This window comes from Lepidochelys olivacea (genome assembly GCF_965140295.1).
Source record: "Lepidochelys olivacea isolate rLepOli2 genome assembly, chromosome: 1".
NCBI classification, from domain to species: Eukaryota; Metazoa; Chordata; order Testudines; family Cheloniidae; genus Lepidochelys; species Lepidochelys olivacea.
In genome coordinates, this window is record NC_140411.1 from 167,373,930 (window position 1) to 167,395,988 (window position 22,059).

Sequence of the window (22,059 nt, forward strand, 5' to 3'; positions counted from 1 at the left end):
TCGGCAGATCACAGCTCCCATTGGCTACGGTTCGCCGCTCCAGGCCAATGTGGGCTGCGGGAAGTGGCACGGGCCGAGGGAGGTGCTGGTCGCCACTTCCCACAGCCCCCATTGGCCTGGAGTGGCGAACCGCGGCCAGTGGGAGCTGGAATCAGCCGAACCTATGGATACGGCAGGTAAACAAACTGGCCTGGCCTGCCAGAGGGCTTACCCTGGCAGGCCGTGTGCCAAAGGTTGCTGATCCCTGCTCTAACCAACTGAAGTTTACAACACCCTTGTGAGGTAGGTAAATATTATCATCCCCACTTATTGGGGGATAATGCTTTCTTGTTCCCGTTGGGTCTGTTTTTTATGATAATTTGCCTCACTTAATTTTAAACATCACAGCCCCAAGTCTCTGAAACGTTTTCTTCCAATATCTACAAAAACATGTAGTGGGAGTGACAGGCTGCTATGATACCACATACTTGACTAAACCAAACACTAACAGTATCAGTGACTGAACCAGTGGCATTCACTAGCGTGCTATTTCAAAAGAATGCTAATTTGCATCCTTCACATACCCAGGCCTGAACAAGAATACTCATTCTATGGTATCTAAGGCCCCAATCCTGGAAACACTTAATCACACATACTTTTACTTGCTTGAATAGTCCTACTGGAGTCCATGGGGCTACTCACATGAGTAAAGTTATGCACTTGCATGAGTGTTTGCAGGATCTGAGTTTAAGGTTACAGTTTTACATAGTTTGTGTGTAAAAGAAAGATTATAAAACCTATGAACAAGTCTGTGTCCTTATACCCAGCAGCACTCCTGCTACAACTGTTTGGCTGCTCTGCTTAGAGATAGCAGCCTTAACTTCCCCAGTGCAAGATATTGTAAATATAATTTGTAGTTTAATAACAATAATAGCAGATCATACTGTGGTCTTGAACCTGTAGCATCAAAGTCTTTAGAGCATCAGCTTTAATCATTAGGTTATTGAACCAGAGGCTCTTAGGGATGGGGGTTTTCTATATTTATCTGTAGTCTAACTAAATACATACATAAACTGACTAAACAAAAAACCTCATAAACCTCATGTTTGTCCTATTCTGCCATCGTCCTCCTCAGTGAACCCACTACAAATTCCCTTACAGTAAACTGGACATTCTGGGCCAACCCCAGGACTCTACTGCCTCCACAGCATGGATTCCACCATGGCTGCATGGTAAGGCCAGGTATCTCATCTGATCTGAAGACTTATAAAGGGCCTGACTCTCGTTTACAGTAAGGCCCCTTACACCATTATGCAGTATAAATATAAATTACACGTGTTCTGAGGTTTCCTTACACTGCCAGGTTGGCTTTAGTGTTCTTATAATTAAGAACATAATTTGTAATCCCTTTGAATTCAATGAAGCTACTCATGTCCTTAATGTTAAGCACATGAATAAGTCTTTTCAGGATGTCCATGGAGATGTAGTTTCACGGAGTTACAGTAGGACTAAAGTTATGTCCAGAAAATCTGATAGGTTTTCATGTACATATTAAGGTAATCTTTATGCTGTGTATAGTGGGAAGAGGAGGATGTCATTCTTGTTTCTTCAAAGGCCAGAAAGATGCACATCAAAAACTATGAGGTAGTCACAATTTGAATATAAACACAACCGTCTAAAGGAAATCCCAGGTGTTCTTTTCTAGAGACAGTCCGTATTAAATATAAAAATAAAAAAACACAAAGATGAACACAAGTCTGGAGTGCTCTTTGCTCATTAAGGCTAGCTAATTCAAGTGCTAAAAAGTTTGCTTTTCCCCCCTTCTTCTGCTTCTGTCTTGCGATTTCTATATGAGAAGGTAAGTAACTTCATAACTTTTCTTGGCAAGATATATTTATATAATACAAAGCAGTGATCCTCAGCCTGTGCCTTTTGAGCCTTTTCAGAGCTCTAAATGTGGCTCTTCTGCTGTCCATGTGTCTGAAGGGTTCTCTGCATGCTCTGTCTGAACTCTGGAAGAAGCATGGAGTTCTAATTAATAATTCTCCCTGTCTACCTGATGTATGTATATTGCTCTATCTGGCATAAAGCTGCTGTGGAGTCAGTCCCAATACCTGTGTGAATGACAATCTTTAGTGTGGGAGGGAGGGATAGTTCTTTTTTGAAATTAAAAAAAAAAACCTTTTAAATAGCATGGCTTGATTTAAGCCAACAAAACCAAAGGAAAATTATGTAGTGATGAAAAGAAAAGGTGTACTTGTGGCACCTTAGAGACTAACAAATTTATTTGAGCATAAGCTTTTGTGAGCTACAGCTCACTTCATCGGATGCATTCAGTGGAAAACACAGTGGGGAGATTTATATGCATAGAGAACATGAAACAATCGGTGTTACCATACAGACTGTAACCAGAGTGATCACTTAAGGTGAGCTATTACCAGCAGGAGAGCGGGAGGGGGAGGGGGGGGCAGGGAACCTTTTGTAGTGATAATCAAGGTCATCCATTTCCAGCAGTTGACAAGAACATCTGAGGAACAGTGGGGGGTGGGGGGTAATAAACATGGGGAAATGGTTTTACTTGGTGTAATGATCCATCCACTCCCAGTCTCTATTCAAGCCTAAGTTAATTGTATCCAGTTTGCAAATTAATTCCAATTCAGCAGTCTCTTGTTGGAGTCTGTCTTTGAAGTTTTTTTCTTGAAGTATTGCCACTTTTAGGTTTGTAATCGAGTGACCAGAGAGATTGAAGTGTTCTCCAACTGGTTTTTGAATGTTATAATTCTTGACGTTTGATTTGTGTCCATTTATTCTTTTACATAGAAACTGTCCAGTTTGACCAATGTACATGGCAGAGGGGCATTGCTGGCACATGATGGCATATATCACATTGGTAGATGTGCAGGTGAATGAGCCAGGAACCTATCCTTGCAACAAAGCCCGTTACCAACTGTGTCCACATATCTATTCAGGGGACACCATCATAGGGCCTAATCACATCAGCCACACCATCAGAGGCTCGTTCACCTGCACATCTACCAATGTGATATGTGCCAGCAATGCCCCTCTGCCATGTACATTGGTCAAACTGGACAGTCTCTACGTAAAAGAATAAATGGACACAAATCAGATGTCAAGAATTATAACATACAAAAACCAGTTGGAGAACACTTCAATCTCTTTGGTCACTCGATTACAGACCTCAAAGTTGCAATTCTTCAACAAAAGAACTTCAAAAACAGACTCCAACAAGAGACTGCTGAATTGGAATTAATTTGCAAACTGGATACAATTAACTTAGGCTTGAATAGAGACTGGGAGTGGATGGGTCATTACACAGGTAAAACTATTTCCCCATGTTTATTTCCCCCTCCACTCCTCACTGTTGACAGATGTTCTTGTCAGCTGCTGGAAATGGCCCACCTTGATTATCACTACAAAAGGTTTTTTGTTTTTGTGGGGGGGAAAGTGCTGAGTCATATCTTTCCTCACGTTGTTGTGTGGAACGAGCAATACACTCCTGAGCAGTGAGTATGTATTGAATTCGATCTGAACTGAAATAACAGTGAGTCAGCATCTGGGGCAAAAAGAAAAGGAGTACTTGTGGCACCTTAGAGACTAACAAATTTATTCGAGCATAAGCTTTCATGAGCTACAGCTCACTTCATCAGACTAACACGGCTGCTACTCTGAAACCTGTCATCTGGGGCAAGACTCTTCAAAATAGAAACAAGCTAAATCCAACACAGTAACTGGTTCTCTGTTTCTTTCTTATCTTCTTTTATGCCCTGTCAGCAGACATTTCTAGGAACAGGGGAAATACTGGCCCAGAGACCCAATTCTGTGTTCTGAGTATACTTTTCACTAGGCTCTATTATAACATTGGTTTATAAAATCTGAAAGAGAATTGTATTTGTTTATTTTATGTGATACCCAGTACATCACAAGTTCTATTAGCATGAGACATCCTTCAGCAGGATGGTTGACCATGATTCTGATCTTAGACAGATGAACATACACTCTGTTTCTTGTTCAGCTTTCTTATATCAGAAATGTCATTTATTTATTCTCTCAAAATCTAGTTTTTCAGTCTTCTTGGACTGATAACTACTGGGTCACCTGCATACCACTCAGTAATCTAATTCGTGCACTGACCTTAATAATAACCTTGAAAGTTTCTGAATTTACAAACTTCTCTACTGGGTCAGCTGCCTCTTGTGCTAGACGTTTTTCAGTTTTAATGTATAATTGAAGGAAATGACACAAATGTAAAGATAAGGGAACAAATCCTGCCCATCTTCACATTCTCAGTTAGTCAGCCAAATATGTAGCCTGCACTGTTTGTCTTGTTTAATAGTTTGCAAAGTTCATTCATATGTACTAATTTTTTGAGTAGTGGAGAGGTGGTTAGGTTTCAAAACCATACCCACAAGTCATTTCTTATAACTTGCAATAGAATAGAGGCAAAAACAGAAAGGAATATGAATATTACTAGCATCTCACAAGTAACAATGAGAAATGATATAAAATATATAAAAAATTGCACTTCTAAATTGTGGTGGAGGAAGAAGTAGTTGGTTTTTAAATACAAAAAACCCCCTTGTAAATAGAGTGCCCTGACGTCAGGCCTGCCTTCTTGTAGCCCATCTGTGTGCTGAATGATTGTATCATAATGCACACACAAGAGGCCAGAATGAAGTTTGCATGAGCTTTGCAACATTAATAACATATTTTAATGTAGTTTGTTGTAACATAGTTTCCTAGGTTTTGGGGAAGGGGGGAATCGTAGAGGGGGGTGTGTGATTTTTTTGTTTAAGAAAAAAGAACAAACAGATGCTACTGTGTGCATCTGTAACAGTCCCCCTGCCCGCTCATGAGTCATCAGAAGGGTTGGACCCACAGACTTTCAATACTGTAGCACAGACTGCCACTACCTGAGCTACATGGCTAACAACATTAGTTAGCAAGGAAAAAGGCTCTCTTTACAGATGGGAGGATGGGTTGCTTGGTCCGGGTGCTGAGTCCAGGGGATACTCAGGGGAAAACCCAGCCTGGCCTGACTTTCTCTCTTCTCCACCCTCAGGAACTGGGGCAGCTCCTGCCCCAGGTGTTGCTCTCAGTGGGAGAGACTGGCTATTGGCACCGAGGAGTGGCTGAGAGGAGCCCTGTCCCCATCTCTTTCTCTCTTTCCCCCTCCACAGCTGGATGTTGGCGAAGTTTCTACCCCATGTTGTGCCTTGGAGTATGTGTATGCATGTGAAGGGGCCACTGAGAGCAGAGGCTGGGTTTGGAGGTTTGTGTGCAGCGCTCAGCCTGGCTCTCTCTCCTCACTCCCACTCCAGCAGCAGCATGAGCTTGGCCTCACAACATTCAGTGATTTTGGCAGGCTGTCCAAATTTTCCTGAGGAACACAAGCAAGAGAATGGAATGTGTTTTTTTAAAATGTCATAGCTCAGCCAAATCATAACTGAATTTCATGAAGCCCAAAAAAAAAAAAAAAAGCCATTCCCCCTGCCGAATATCAAAGGCCTTCTGAATACCATGGAGTTGTGAGAATTTATCAAAGAGAAGATCACAAGAATCTTTTATAATGGAAAATGTTATGCAACCTAAATTTAGGGCTTGCTACCAGCTCCTCCACTAGCACTTTAACAGTGTTCTCTTAAGATACAAATATAATGCAACACCAAGGAAATGAAATTTTAAAAATTACATTGTTGCAATATTATGGACGATATTGCATATACACAAAAGATGGATACATTTATGTTGTAGTTGTGCTGATCCTATGCTGGTGCAAATTAGCACAGCTCCATTGAACCTATGCTGATTTTAGCTCAAGAACTGGCCCATAATTCTCACAACAGATGTAGCTCAGATACTTCACATATAGTGGTCTAAATGTTCAAAAGTTGGCCTCTGCTTTGCACCCTCAGTTTTTGATGTCAGTTGATGTCATTTGGATATCTAAGGGCATGACTGTGTCAGGTGTTCCTTATGAAACTTTACAATCTCTGAAAACATCTGCTCAGTGTGCAGTGGCCGTCAAAAAAGCTAACAGAATGTTAGGAACCATTAGGAAAGGGATCGCTAATAAGACAGAAAAATATCATCATACCACTATATAAATCCATTCTTTGTCCATGCCTTGAATACTGAATGAAGTTCTGGTCACCCCATCTCAAAAATATATATATTAGAATTGGAAAAAGTACAGAGAAGGCAACAAAAGTGATTAAGGATATGGAACAACTTCTATATGAGAGGAAATGAAAAAGACTGGGACTTTTCAGCTTGGAAAAGAGACAGCTAAGAGGGGATATGATGGAGATGTACAAAATTATGACTGTGTGGAGAAAGTGAATAAGAAAGTGTTATTTGCCTCTTCACATAACAGAAGAATCAGGACTCACGTAATGAAATCAGTAGGCAGCAGGTTTAAAACCAACATAAGAAGTACTTCTTCACACAGTGCACAGTCAACCTGTGGAACTCATTGTCAGGGATGTTGTGAAGGCCAAAACTACAATAGGATTCAAAAAAGAACTAGATAAGTACATGGAGGATAGGCCCATCAATGGCTATTAACCAGGATGGTCAGGGATGCAACCTCTCATTCTGAGTGTCCCTAGCCTCTGATTACCAGAAGTTGGAAGTGGGCGACAGGGGATGGATCACTCAATGATTGCCTGTTCTGTTCATTCCCTCTGAAGCCCCTGGCATTGGCCACTGTCAGAAGACAGGATACTGTGATAGATGGAACATTGTTCTGACCCAGCATGGCCATTCTTATGTCCTTATGTGTACAGCAAGAAGAATCTGAGCTTTGTGCCTCCTAGGGTAGGACAGGGTAGAGAAAAGGAAAATTGGAGCTGAGAAAGTTGCATGACCCCAGAGCCATCCTTCCTCACTGTAATTGTTCTCCTGCTGCAGGTAAAGCAATGGGCAGAGCCTTGAAAACCACTCATCTTCCATTCTTTCTATGGCAGCTCCAAATGCACTTGGCCACAAGAGTATTTTATGTGCATAGCTGCATGGTGAGATGGGAGTCTGCAGGCCTAGATTTCAATTTTCCTGTGAGACTGAACTCTGCCATAGCAGCATAATGGCTTGGTCTCTCAGAACTAGCAATGGAAATCCCCATCTCCAACCTGACCAGTACGTGGTCTCTGATGAAAGGGAGAAGGAAAAGTTGGAGCTTCTGGGGAAGGACAGAAAGGAGGGGTCACTCTGACAGTTTGGGGATATGCCTGTGTCAAATTATGAATTCCATATTGTTTTATGCACGCCATTGGTGATTGTAACCTTCATTGTGGATTAGAGCATCCATTTTGTAGCAAAGGCTTGACACCTAGTGGACAGACTATGTCTGAGGTATAGTGTACACTACAGAGTTAAGTTGATGCAAGTAACACCAATGGTCATAAACCGCTATAATTACATCTCTTGTGCATGTTCACACAATGCTCCTTCTGTTGGCAGAGCGTGTCCACAGTTGGTGCTCTAGCATAGACAGTGAGAGGAGTGAGTGCTGGGTACCTATCTCAGTGCAACTCACCACCTTCTGCTGCTAGGAGTTGTGGGAACGCAGAGTGGATCAGAGTGTGTTATGATGTGGGCTCAACGTCCATGATGCAGTTTTTTCCGTCCCATCATTCCATGGGCTTCCAACTACATTTTGCACCATTTTTAAACCACCCCTGTTTACTCTGCACCCTCCATCTCTTTCTGCAAGAATGGATCTTGCGCTGCTCTCTATTCTTGTGGTCAATGTTATGCTGATCATGTAGTATATCATAAACGTCAAATCTGAATAGGAATTTGTGGTGCCTGCCCTGCTGTGTGCCATGGAAAGAAACAATGCCAGATTACTTTTGGCATTCATGGAGCAGCTTCACACAGTGGACCATTGCTCTTGGGCTCAGGAAACAAGCACTGAGTTGTGGGATTGCATCGATATGCAGGTCTGGGATGACAAGCAGTGGCTGGAGAACTTTTGGATGTGCAAAGCCACCTTCCTGGTACTGTGTGAGAAGCTTGCACCAGCACTGTGGCACAAGGGCACCAAAATGAGAGCTGCCCTCTCAGTGAGAAGCATGTGTTGATTGCTTTGTGGAAGCTAGCAACTCCAGACTGCTACTGGTCAGTCATGAATTAGTTTGCAGTCGGGAAGTCCACTATGGGTGTTGCTTTTTTGCAAGTATGGAGAGCCACTAATCACATCCTGCTACGAAAGACTATGGCCCTTGGAAATGTTTATGAAATAGTGGCTGGCTTTGCGGCAATGGGATTCCCTAATTGTGGTGGGGCAATAGATGGCACGGATATCCCAATTTTGGTCCTGGATCATCTTGTGATGGAGTACATTGACAAAAAGGGGTACTTCTCTATGGTATTGCAGGTGCTTGTGGATCACCAAGGTTGCTTCACTGACATCAAAGCTGGGTGGTCAGGGAAGGTGCATGATGTATGCATCTTCAGGAACACCAGCCTTTACAGAAAGCTGCAAACAGGAACTTTCTTGCCACACCAGAAGATTCCACTGGAGGATGTTGAAATGCCCACAGTGATCCTTGAAGACCCAGCCTTCCACAGGATACTCCCCCATGTCAGTCCCCCTTACTCCCCTGATTCATGAAGCCTTACATAGAAAACCTGGACAGCAGCAAGGAACGCTTCAACAATAGACTGAACAGGTGCAGAATGACCATTGAATGTACATTTGGCAGATTAAAAGCACGTTGGGGCTGTCTTTATTGCAGGTTAGACCTAAAGGAGGAAAATACTCCCATGGTCATAGCAACCTGCTGTGTGCTGCATAATATTTGTGAGGCTGTGGCAGGGCAGGGGTAAACCCCTTTAAGGCCTTGCCAAAATGCTGGCTGCAGCCTGTTCTCTGGCCAGGAGGCCGGGGTAGAGATGCAGGTACTCAGCAGGGGGTTCAGCTGCAAGCCCTAACGAGGGCTGGCTCAGAGGAACATGCTGAGCTAAGTAGTGACAGTTGGGCTGAGGCACGAGAGGGCTATAAAAGCCCTGGGCAAATCTCAGTGGGGAGGCTAGCCTGGGAGGAGACAGGAGGGCAGTATCACTGTCTCCTTACCAAAGAAGGAGGTCTCAAAAGCCAGGAGTCTCTGGGGAGGGTCTGTGGGGCACGAGTTATTGTGGACTGCACAAACACTGTAAATAAAGACACTTGGGTGATCCAGCAAAAGAAGGCATGGAAGATTCATTATACCAGCCTAAACACAGGGTGCAGGCTCAAGAGGGAGAAAGCCTCTATCACAGGGTCACCTCAGGCTAAGGGTGAAAAGTTTCCCCAGGGGTGGAGTGTGGAGTTGGATCGCCTGGCGGCTGATTTTAAGCAGCCAGATACCAGGGCTATTAGAGGGGCACTAGGGGGCGCTATTTGAATCAGGGAGGCTTTGAGGTACCATTTTGACAATGAGCACCAGTAATGTGTCTTTCTATAAAGCATTCTGCCATGCTTTGTTAACTTGCCACCTTGCATGAAAATGTTGATGATTGCTTCCTGACCATGATTTGCAGACTGCAAATGTGCTAATTGCCACTGTGTATTAATTCCAGTAGCAACCACCGTGTGTAGGAGACAAATAAAGATTGATTATCTTTCAGAGAGTATTTTTTATTAAGTATCAATAAACAACACTCAGAAAACACTTTCTGGAAAGGGACATAACATTGACAAGGGCACTTCCCTGGCGGAGGCTCTCATAGCTGCATCTCACTACAGCTATCATTTTGGAAGCTGTCTGAAGGGGTGGAGTGAATAGGGTACTGCAACGGGCTGGGAAGACTCAAGGAATGTGTGGGAAGAATTTTGGGAGGGCATGGCAAGCAGTTCTGTATGGGCTGCAAGGGAGAGTGGGAGGCAAGCACACGTGTTCTGCCTGCAGCACTATTAGGGACTTGAGCATCTCTGTTTGCTCCTACTTCACTTTTATCATCTGCTCCTGGCCCACTACAATTTGCTTATGCCCCTGCTTCCTCTCCTAACTATTTTTAAATTTTCATTAATTGAGTTCTCTCCACGCCTTGTGTTCTTGATCTGTGGCATGAGAGGATTAGAGCATCTCCCAAAACATGTCCTCCTTGCTCCTCCTCGGTCACTTCCTTATCTGGCGGAGGTGCTCTGCTGGTGTGTAGGGGGTTCCTGTGAACACCACATCTGCAGAACCACAAAAAACAATAAACAGAGGCATGATTGTTAGTGCACTCACAGCTTCAAATGATAATAGTAAAATACACCTTTTTCTCACTGTCCCTTGGCAAGCACAGAGTTCAGCAAACACCCTACACTGTCAAGCTGAACTATAGATGTCCCGACAACTATAAAATCGGGACATCTGGTCACCCTAATCGCATATCATAATATGGGCTCCCCCAGGAATGGGGGAGAACCGCAGATTTCTGAGTAGGATAGTCCTCTTCACTCAACTCACTACCATCATGGATAAAAATATTAAGTGAAGAAGATAAATAGAACTAGGATCCAAATTGTTGGGTATGTGGAAAGAATTTGGAGTTGCATATTTGGAAGGTAGGAAATGGCTGTTCTACATTCACAAAAACCAAAATCCTGTCTCCAGCACCTATCACAAGTGATGTAGCTGGACCCCTCTCTCACCCTTTGTCAGTCTTGTCTATTTAGACTTGACTGGGGGAGCTTGTCTGGGGGAGGGACAGTTTCTTATTTTGTGTTTGCACAGCAAGTGATCCACTAGAGCCCTCTCTTTGTTTGGGGCCTCTGGACACTATTATACTGCAGTTAAATAATCAGAGTACATAAATAATGGTTGGGATAACCTATATGGCCTTTGGTCACTGCAAAGCAGGATAGCCTCACCTCAGTCAGATATATGCAGATACTCCCATTAAATTCAATAGCTGCAGCATTAGGTCCAGACACTGTGAAAACCTTGCTACTGTGTACACCCGAGTTCTTTCAGTGCTGTGCACAGTGTTAATGCATACGCTGTAAAATCAGAGTTAATGATGTAACCTTTAAGCAGGCCTCTCCGTACCCCCACCCAAAGATTAGTTCAAGCAGGAATTGCTGTTAGGAATAATCTCTGTAAAGCCGGTAGGTAGGGATCATTGCCAGGGCAGGAGCTCTATGCAGATGAACATGCCCAGTACACATCACACTAACTCTAGTTACAAAGTGCTTGCAGAGCACTCTCTATATAGGTTTGGAGAGAGGCAAAATAGGGGTGGACAACTTCTATGTCCCCATCCCACTTTTGACCATAGACTTTCTTTCAGGAGTCCATGGGCAAGGCCTGCCAGAATGTGACCCCAAGGATCTAGCAGTAGGCTGTAGCTATAATGCATAGTTCAGCCTCTAGACAGGGCCCTATAAAAAGAGAATTTACTTGTGTCCAGAAGAAAACAGCTGAATTCTTTAGGAATTTATACTTCATAATGTATGGGGGAGGGTTAAAGTATACCAAGAGTTGGGCATGACCCAAATAAGATTGTATTTATCTATGGATGAGCTCAAGTTCAGAGGTAGAGTCGAAGACATTAATCCCAATTCTGTTCCCACTGAATACTGGAGGCATAAATTAGACCAGCTCTAGAGACTGCTCTGCCTGCCACACTTTCTTAGTGCAGGAGCCCAGAACAGCAGGGACTTATTGTGCTCTGGTAAAAGGACAATGAGGATATTTAGGAGGCTAAATAAGAGGCTATTGCAGTAATCAAAGTGGACTATAATGAGGGGGTGAATGAAAGATTTGGCTGTGAAAAGAAGATTTGGTGATGAAAAGAAAAGGATGGATCTGAGGAGCAAAAAATGGCAGGATTTGGATCTGGCCTGGATGACTGGGAAAGGGAGGAGTCAAAAGTACCACAAATTGCAGGTTTGAGTAATGAGAAAGATGGTGGTGCTGTCAGCAGGGAAGGTTTGGGAGGAAACATAAGGAGTTTGATTATGGTCATGTTAAGTTTCAGCTGATGACAAGACATTGCTTCCGGGAGAGACGCTGAAATGTGGGATTGAATGGAAGGAGATAGGCTGGGGCAGAAAGAGAGATTTGCAAGTCAATATCCTAGAGATGATAGTGCAGATGAAATTGCCCAGAGACAGGGTGAGAATTGAGAAGAGCCTTGGGTATCCCTACAGGCAGTGGGAGAGGGGAGAAGGAGAACCTGTGGCCTGTGCCGCTTCCTGCAGCTCCCATTGGCCGGGAATGGCAAACTGCAGCCACTGGGAGCTGCAGGTGTCCATGCATATGTAAACAAACTGTCTGGTGGCCCGCCAGCGGATTACCCTGACAGGCCACTTGCGACCTGCGGACCGCAGGTTGCCCACCACTGCTTCTGAGGTTTATCAGTCCTGTCACTGGTAAGCAGGCACGTAACAGTAAGTAAATGGGCTCCAGAGCCCTGGAGAACAGTAAGGGCAGCCAGACTAGTCACAGGAAACTCTGAGAGGAAAATGATTTTATTCTGTAGGGACAGGGATTCTAACACTGTATAGGATGGTTGGATTAATGCTAAAAGGAAAGGGGTAATAATATCATGAAAGAGCAGTGATAAGAAGAGCACTTCCTGGTGGTGGAACCTAATTATTATTTCAAGGCCTTGGCTCATTTCAGAAACTTGTAAACTTGATTAATTTCCCATTGCAATGGTAGTTCCGAGTGGCATAACTCAGAAGCTGTTTATAGCTGTCTTCTGTTCCTCTCCTGTTGTTCTGTCCACTGAATTTATTTCCACAAGGCACCATTTAAATAAAGATTCCATGGGGGAGGATGAGAGAAAGCAGACCTCAGTTTATACTATTTATACATTGGGGGTGGAGTTGGCAGTAGTCTGACTTGTAACTGAAAAGCGGACATAATAGTCTTAGGCCATGTCTACATGTACAGCACTGTGGTGAAGATGCTCTATGCTGGTTTCCCATAGGCATAAAAAAACCACCCCTGCGAGCAGCATAAGCTATGTCTGCAGGAGAAGCTCCCACCGACATAGCATTGTGCACATTAGCGCTTATATCAGTGTAACTTATGTTACTCAGGGGGTAGAATATTCACACCCCTCAGGGACATAAATTTTGCTGACATAGGCAGACACAGCTTAGAATTTTCCAGTCCTAAGACTAAAACAGATTCTCACTGGAAGCAAAAGAATCCCATAAACACTGGTTTAAACTGTCTCTGCACTTGGAGTATGGAACCTCTACACGTTCCATTCAGAAAGTATTTATCAGGCAAACAGTTAATTAAAATAAATGATTGAACTAATTCTACATATCTGATATCAAAATGTACTGTTTTTCACCACTCCAAACAATTTTAAAGATTAAATATTGTGCATGAGTTTGGACAAGTTTCACTGTCTGAAACTACTGGATTGAACAGTTATTTAAAAACAAAATCCATACCAGAGTCTTTCTAAGATCAGGAATACACCCACCTTCCTCAGATAATGTGGCCATACTTGGTGCCAGAATGAGTATGTGAGGATGGACAATTTCTGTTTACTGACCTCTCGTGGAAGGATAGGGTTCAGTCCACTTGCCAAGCACAAATTTGAAATTCAAGAAGTAATGGTTCTCTGAGCTCTACAGTCTTTCAAAGTACAAATTGAAAAGCTGAAAAAACCTGCATGTGGAATGGTCACAATTTCTTACTTTTATGGTACTTGCTGATTCTGTCAAGGAAATATCATGTCTAAGGGAAACAAATTGTACAGTGGCAGAGACTTTTTAAATAGCCATGTATCATTAATATTTTAATGAGGATTTCCCACAAGAAAATGTCCCTGTTAGCCTGTGATAAATCCTTTCTTCCAAATGTGCCTGGATTGCAAAGAGGAACGGGGGACTGACTGGACCATCTATTCATTTTTTTTATGTCCAAAACACTGTCTCTTAGCCATAGCCAAGGAAGGAGGGCAACAAATGTATAGGAAACACATTTCACTGGAAATGTTGACTCTTGGTTTCTGAAAATGTAGGGGGTATATTGATAGTACAGCGGAGTGTTCAACGAAGTGTGATTTGAAATGGGGTGTTGTGTACAACAGGCCTTTCAGGGCGGGGGCTCAAGTTCCTTCTCTGTGAAATTTTATTAAAGTACCTAACATTTAATGCAATCTTCTGAATTCCATAGACTACTCTCTAGAAGTATTTTAAAGAGCCCCAGGGATAAACTGTCTCTATTAAGGTAATTAAGCAACATCCAGAGAATGAGAGTATGTGAGGAGGAGGGGTGGATTACATAGCCCAGATTCTCTAGTCCTAAAGCCACTTTGTGCCATGATGCAACCTTGGACACAATGGAAAATCCAGTCCCATTAGAGAGCAGGAAATCACCCTAATCTTCCCTTTAGTTTAGTGGTAGAATTTTAACAAGGAGCTTCTGAGTGTCCCTGCGAGCCCGTTCCAGCACCTAGTGGCTTTTAAAAACTCTCTAAAAATTAATCCAAACTAAGAGAGTCTCCCTGCAAAGCAGTAAAACTTATGTTTCAGGAAGGTGTAACCCACCATGAGTCGTGAGAGATCACAAAAATCTTGTTAAAATGTTTTCCCCCTTTTTTTAATTTAAATTTGAAATTTCAATGAAGAATCTTATAAAAACAAAAACAACAAAAAACAATCCTGAAATTGTTGTCCAGCTCTACATAGCCACACTTGTGATGACTAAACCAAATAGTTCAGAGATGTGGTTTGGCTAAGCAGGAAAAGGTTTGTCTACCTAGTTCAAACCAAAAATTCCCATCCTTGCATACTCTTCAGACCCTTTGTGTCCTATGTCCCTTTCTCTGTTAGGCTCTTGTTCCTCACTTCACTTCTCCCTCTCCAGTCTCGAACTCTACTGCCTTCTCCTTTAGAACCCCCCTCCACTTTTTCTTTCCTACAGACTCCCAGTGCCTTCTGAGCCTCTCTGATGCCTCATGATCATATTCCAGGTTTCCAGCTCCTCCAGACTTCCCCAGGGGTTCTCTCCTGCCTGTTCAGTTGTGACCCTTGCCCTTCTAACAGCCCCTCCACAGCACTAATAGTTATCCAAAAGATGCATCTAAGGGTAGGAGCCATTAAGCTGCTGTGTTCAGGTTTTATCACTGTTTTCTAACTAATTTCTTACTTTTATTATATTTTTATTTTTTTGCAGAAAAGCTTGTTAAAAAATCAACAAAAACCTTTTTCAAAACCCCCAAAGTGTGCAGACAGCAGAGTAGCATGAGTAGGAGTTATGTAATGCATATTTCTTTGTAGATAGTTGGAGGCTCAAATAGCAGTGCAGTGCAGGTGATTTTAATATTTTGTGGACACTGTATAACCTACAACAGATATTTCACTGCCTGCATATTGCTTGCCAAAAACACACCAAAACTTAGCATGCAGTACTTATTGCTATGATTTCTTCTGAGTTGCAAGGAACAAAAGAGGATAGCAAGTATTTTTGGAGATAAAGCTTCATTCAATACCAAGATACAGAACACAGCTTGTGACTAAACTAACTGTGAAACAGAATTTTCCTATGGTGGCTGCATGAGAGTAACAAAGCAAAGCAAAGCTCAGGTGAGTGCAAAGAATTAGCAGAGGAATAACTAGTTAGCTCTGATGAGAATTTATCAAAAAAATGTGTTTTGCTTTTGTTTTTTGTCATGGCTATACGCTTTCAGAACTTTGAAAAATCATTAAGCTTCTATTGATTTTGGTTGGTGTTTGCGATTCAGGAGAAATTCTGAGTGGCAGGCTCATATAGCACTTTAATTAAAATCTCTTTTATAGAGATTAAATTCATACTGCTGCTAAATTTATCTATGAATTTTGCTTGTAAAATACTATCTTCAAAACAGATAAATCCAGATCATTCTTGGCAATGTGTGAGGGGAATATTACTGCATTTATGACACAATAGTGATACTGTAAATATTCTGATTTATTTTATCATAGCCTCAAGCCAAGGAAAAATAAACCAAATGTAAAAGTATGGTAGTAGAATTCTCATTATAATGCATGATTGGATCCTTAGATGTTTGGGGCCAACTTCATTGCTTGTGTAACTGCATAATATCAGGGGAGTTACAGAATGGTTGTACTTGACCTTTGAAGTTTAACATTAACTAAATGTTCAGGTGGCATTTCTGGTATGTTGTGAGAGATAATGCTGTGGAATTTGGATTAAATATTTAATTTCAACAAGAAGCTGTCTGTATCCTGAATTCAAGAGAAACATGTTTTTCTAACTTTTAAAATAGTTGCTAGACATGGGAGGTGAGCATGAAATTAAATTTCCTTGGAGTGAGCTCATTAAAGTTTGTTCTCTAGAACACTCATCTTCCTCTTTTCGTGGATGTGTAAATCCTGGGGCATTTACTGGCCACCATAATTTCTGTAAATATACTAGTGTGTGACCAAACATCAAAGAAATAAGTGGACTGAAATGTACCTCTTTTGTAAACTGTAAATTTGGAGTGTAATTAAAAGGACAAAGAAGTCATTCTATCAAGATGCAATGATGTTTATAATTTTAATGTTCAATGTATCCTAGAATAACAATGCTCTTTGTAGGGTTGTCAGGAGGAACTGAATCCAGAATATCTTGCTCCAAAGCAAACCGATTAGCAGGGAGCTGTCCTCTGAGGATCAACCACAGATTACTAATACAAGGCTAATCTAACAAGCTACTAAATGCATTTTAAAATATTCTGTTAATAGGGTGCTACACAAACGTTTGTATATTAAAAGGCTCCATTGTTTAATTAAATCAGGTTTGGATTGGTACCCTGTGAATATTCATTAATTATACATTATTATATATTATTACTATTAGTTTCTTGAGGACATTTTTTTAAACAATCAGCTTTTATTGTACTGGCTTTCTGATGCACTGGACATGTGTTCTAGAGATGGGAGAACATTTAAATATTCTAAGGGCTAAATTCTTCTCTCGGATTCAAAGAAGATTCTGGCTGGCTTCAGTGGGAACCACACCCATGGGCACAATTTGGTCCTAATTGGTCCTACTATATAAGATTTCAAATTAATCAGTAAAAAAATATTTCCACCCAAGTATCTTATCTCTTATCTTGAGGCAGGATATTATTTATTATTAGTAGTAGTAGTAGTATTTAGCATCGGAATACTGTAGTATTTATCTTTTTTTCCTTTTTTAAGAGTGGGGCAGGGCAGGGGGCAAGAGCAGAGTCGGGGAGAGGGACAGAGGCAGGATCCTGAGCCCCAGCAGCTGGGCAGCTGGGAGGTGGCCCCTCTCTGTTCAGCTCAGGGATCTGGGGGGTGGGAAGGGGACCCTCAATGATGCTGGGCTCAGGTTCTATGGCTGGTGTGGCAGCCACGGCATCGGGAGGTGGAGAGTCTTCAGTAGGGTCCCCGCCCGGGAAGGAGGTCGGTTGCCCCACACCTATGAGGGATACCCCATGGGACTCGGGTCCTGGCCGCGTGGCACTGGCCATCGCCTCAGTAGGCTCGGTGGCCATCAGCGGGGTGCTACCTGCACCGGGCAGATGAAAGAGCCCAGGGGACCCTCAGAGGCAGGAGCAGAAGCAGCAGTTAGGGGGAGGGAGCATGGGGAAAGGGGGGCTGAGGTGAGGTCACTTAGATCGAGGACTGCTGGCAGAGGGTCATCCTCCCCCTGGGTGACCAAGGTCAGACCCAGGGCCTCGATCTCCTCATAAATGGAGGGGAGATCACCTTCCACCACCCCGGGGTTCTCCCTGCCGGCACCCGAAGCGCTGCTCACTTCGGGGCTCGCAGGGGCTTCAACTGTTAAGGGGGCAGGAAGGGCTCCATCGGGGGCCTCTGAGGGAAGGGACTCCAGTGGAGGGGTGGTACTGCCCTCCGGTGCTGCCATGTCTTCCCCAGCTGGTACTGGTGGACAAATTCCACCCGGGGGCAAGGCGGAAGGCCTGGCATCGGTGCCCCCTTCCTGGTCTTTAGGGGGGCTTCCGCATCGGTGGGAAGGAGCAGAGCTCGAGCCTTTCACTTGCCCCGCTTCCCCTGTACTAGGGCCCAGCCCTCCATGGCATCATCCGGGGGCTGGCTAACAGGGGTTGGGTCGGGGGGTGGGGCGATGGCTCAGGGATTCAGGGAGGTCACGGTGGGGCAGCATGAGGGAGGGAAGATTCCCCCTGGGGTGGGCCCTCTCCCATGCCTGGCAGGTATAAGAGACCAGGGAGGCTAAGCCTCTCCAAACAGGATGTGGCGCACCTCTCTCTAGAGGTGCTGCCGCCGGCCTGCCGCCTTCAGAGCGCTGCTGCCAAAAGGGCATCTGGGCCATAGCCCCACCCATGCTCCACTCCAGGGCCCTGCTCCCACTTGTCCTCTTCCCCCATCACCCTGCCCACACTTCTCCTCTTCCCGCCCCAACTCCCTCTTCCCCCCAAGGTCCCACCCTTGCTCTGCCTCTTTCCCCCGAGGATCCTAATCCCGCTCACACCTCTCCACCCCCTCTGAGGAACGGTGGGCAGGGGAGGTCTCAGGGGAGGGGGCGGAGAAGTGCGAGCAGTGGGTAGGGCGGCTTCGGGGAAGGGGTAAAAGAGGCACGAGTGGCGGCGGCCTCAGGGGAGGGGACAAAGAGGCACAAGAAGTGGGCGGGGGGCCTCGGGGGCGGAGAGGAGGGAGTGGCGGGTAGGAGGGGGAGAGCTTTGGGGGAGGGGGTAGAAAGGGTAGGGGACCAACCAGGAGCGGGGCCTGGAGTGGAGTGTGGACAGGGCCTTGGGGGAGGAGGCAGAACGGGGCGGGCCTCAGGGTGGAGCAGGGGGAGGGGCCACAGTCCAGGCACCAGTGGCCTCCCCCACTTCTAGGAAGCTTCTGGTGCTCACACCCAGGCTCCCCAAATGCAGGAGTCACACACTGCCCGGTATTTATTATTTATACCCACTGTGGTAGGGACCAAAGGCCACAGTCAGGATCTGGTACCATTGTACTACATACTGTAAAAACATGGGGCTGGATGGCTGAAGATCAAGGTGTCCCTATTAGCTCTTGTGGCTCCCCCATCCAGTGCACCCAAGGGGAGCTTGGGCAGAATGAAGAATCTACTCTGTTGTCTGTAGCACACATGAAGGTTGTTAAACTGCTTTGCTTTGCTACTTTTCTTTGATGAAGTAGCGTAAAGGAGGCAGAACATATCATTGAATCTGGCCCCAAAAAGTAAAAAGGAAAGTGGTAAGAAAATAAAGATTTTTTTGTTATGCCTATTACAAGACAGTAATAAAATTATAGAACTGTCTAGAAGCTAGGAGGAGAAAGAGAATGGGTGAAGTCAATGGCGACTGCATAGAGGGTCATAAATAAGGAGTGGAATCACCTGTGTTTGGACACAGATGAGAGGGGAGAAGATGGAGCTGTGAATTGTCCGTTTACAACAATGCTTTCGGAAGGCCAGCAGACCACATAATTGACTAGCTCATCTTAGTTTTCTGTCTTGAGTCTTCAGTGTTGAATTCACTATGTGGTTTTACCAGTAATAAATGTGAAAGCTGCAGATCAGTGCTGCGAACATATGGTTAGTGTTTAGTGATGATCAAACTTTGTATAAACTTATCTGATTCTACATGTCTAAAGTTGAAGGGAGTGTAGGAAATAAGTTTTGAAGTAATGAAAAAAAATAATTCTTTTGAAATAAAATGTAAACCTTGATAAGTAGTAAGACAGGAGTCATATCCATCTCAAAAGGTGCAGAAAGTCAGTTTTTCAGATTCTTCAAGATTAAAGGAGTCACTGAAACTCTGTCTATTGAAATGGAGGAGTAGAACATTAACTTAATGATCCTGAAAGTGAGACATTTTCCATGCCGTTGTCATCATGAAAACATAGATGTGATGATAATTTAAGTCCCGGTGTCAGGCTCTTTAGCAACTCTTCAGCATCAGGTTCATTCATGAGCAATCTCCATTCATCTTCTGCTTAAAATTTATGTTCAGGAAAGGAGTTGTTGCACACTTGGTTGCATCATAATGGTGAAAAATTATGGAAGTAAAATTAATTGAATTCAAAATTGTGTCAAATTTTAAAAGACCCACACCCTTGTTTAAGCAGCTCAGTATCAATCAAGTGTGTTTTTAGCATATTTGGACTGGTTAAATCTAAATTGGGCAACAGGTTAGATTCTAAAAAAGCAAATAAGCTGGTAAAAGTATCTCCGAACAAATACAAAAGTCTGGTGGGCCTAGCCAGTTAGCAGACCAGAGGAGTAAATTATTGTGTTCTTGTATTTTACTTACAAGATTGCAAGCTTGTTATACCAATAAAATAAAAACCAGCAGGATCTTATTAAAGGGAAAAGGGCAAATGACCATATTTATTGTGAATACAGAAAGAATCATAGTAAGCAGTTAGTTATAGCTATAACATTCCATTCAATCTCATATTTATTCACACATTCATTCATACAAACACACACACAGGTTCTGCAAGGTTGTTATCATAGTTACCAGCCTTAGAGTTGCTCATGCCAAGCCACTGGCCAGGTGGCCTGGACATGAGGAGGGAGCAGGGCCTTGTCAGATGCTCATCTGATGCTCCTGGAAGTTGGTTTGCAGAATCAGACCCCAAAGTTCTCACTTTTTAGAGTCTATTTTTATAGGAATTTCTTCCTATGCCAGTCTGTGGGAATTGCTTCATCATGCTGTTGCTGAATCAATCAGCAGATAGCACATTCCTGACGGCTCCGTGCTGCTAGATGTTATCTTGTTCTTTGGTTCTCCCATTCTTGAGGCTGTTGGGTGGATTCCAGTCTGCCCTCCGGGGGGAGGGGGGGGTGTCCTCTGGTTATTTCCACTTGATGCCTTCTTCAGCCGATGGACACTGGATTCTTAGGCTGGCACCTCCCTGATCATTCAGTTATTATCCACACCAAACATCCATCCACATACATCCTCTATCTCTATTTTAATCACAATTGTTAATACAACAAAAGGGCGGGAGTCTCTGGGTGCTGTTTCTGTTGTTAGAGTATTGCTTTGAGTCTCTCTCTCTCTGTGAATTGCTTTGAGAACAGACTCTGTCTTAGAATGTACTAACACAATTAGCAGCTTGCAAGTTTCACACATAGAGGGAGAGAAACAGTACCAAAAACCAAGAGACCTCTTCATTAGTAATACCCTGGAATTTAAACTATGGGGAATCAAACTCATTTGAGATTTTAATACAGAACTTCTTTAATATGATCCAACAAGCTCTTCATTTTGGACAGAATGCCTTTTTATGTTTGAGGAATAATTATGCATATGAAGTGAATGTATATGTTTTGTGTTTTACTTCATAAAATCTTCATGGCCTGTTCTAGTTTTACTCAGAAGAAAAAGTGGGTTTTTTTTCAGGATGAGGGCAAATCACCACAGCCTGATTGTAAGATGCTGTCTGAATCTGGTGTCTACACAGTACAGACATTCCATACCCCTCCCAGCCTGGGTATAAATAGCAGTGTAGACAGTGAGGCACTGCTTAGGTGAGTAGAGTAAAGACACACCAGAACCATAGGGATGCACTCACCACGGCTCTCTAACTTGCCCAATCAGTGCCGCCCTGATCTACACTTGCTATTATTAGCAGTGTATTGTTCCCCTGCCTCCCCCTGCTGGAGCCTTGCCCCGCTGCCCGAGTCTTTCACTGCAGCAAGGAACAGCTCCAAGAGCGGGAGTTGCTGCGGCATTTCCCTGCTGCCTCCCCCCTGACAGACCCTTTTCCTGTTGCTGGAGGGTCGGGACACTACACTTCTAAAAATAGCAGTGTAGATGGGAGACACACTATTTGGGTGAGTAGAGAGCTGTGTAGGATATGTATCCTAAGGTTCTGTCATGTCTTTACTCATTTAAGCAGTGCCTCACTGCTATTTATACCCATGCTGGGGGGCATGCAGTGTGTATAGTCTACACACCGCCATACGTGTAGACTATAGCCTGAGAGAAGAATGTTCATATTGGTTTGGTACTCAACCGTAGCGGTGATGAGAGCTATAAAACAGTAAAGATTAAATGACTGAGATACAATTTGTTCTTTATAAATCTCCATGCCTTTATTATTTCTATTACAGGCATGCCTAGAGGCGCCAATGAATGTAGGGACACTATTGTGCTTGGCACTGT

The 22,059-nt window shown here is 43.6% G+C and overlaps 1 protein-coding gene across 3 annotated transcripts in view; it reads left to right on the forward strand.

Annotated features, from left to right (window-relative positions):
• EPCIP (exosomal polycystin 1 interacting protein) overlaps nt 1–22,059 on the forward strand; it is a 32,438-nt gene that overhangs the window by 7,260 nt on the left and 3,119 nt on the right. The window contains exon 1 of one of the 3 annotated variants that reach the window (XM_084616887.1): nt 235–282. The exons of 1 other annotated variant lie outside the window; for it this stretch is intronic. Coding sequence is in view for 1 of the 2 variants with exons in the window: in XM_084616885.1 (XP_084473011.1) it covers nt 15,497–15,526 (30 nt within the window). In the remaining variant the exon portion in view is untranslated. Of the gene's footprint in view, nt 1–234; nt 283–15,156; nt 15,527–22,059 lie in introns of those variants that run through there. One more of the 3 variants, XM_084616885.1, reaches the window with a different exon arrangement.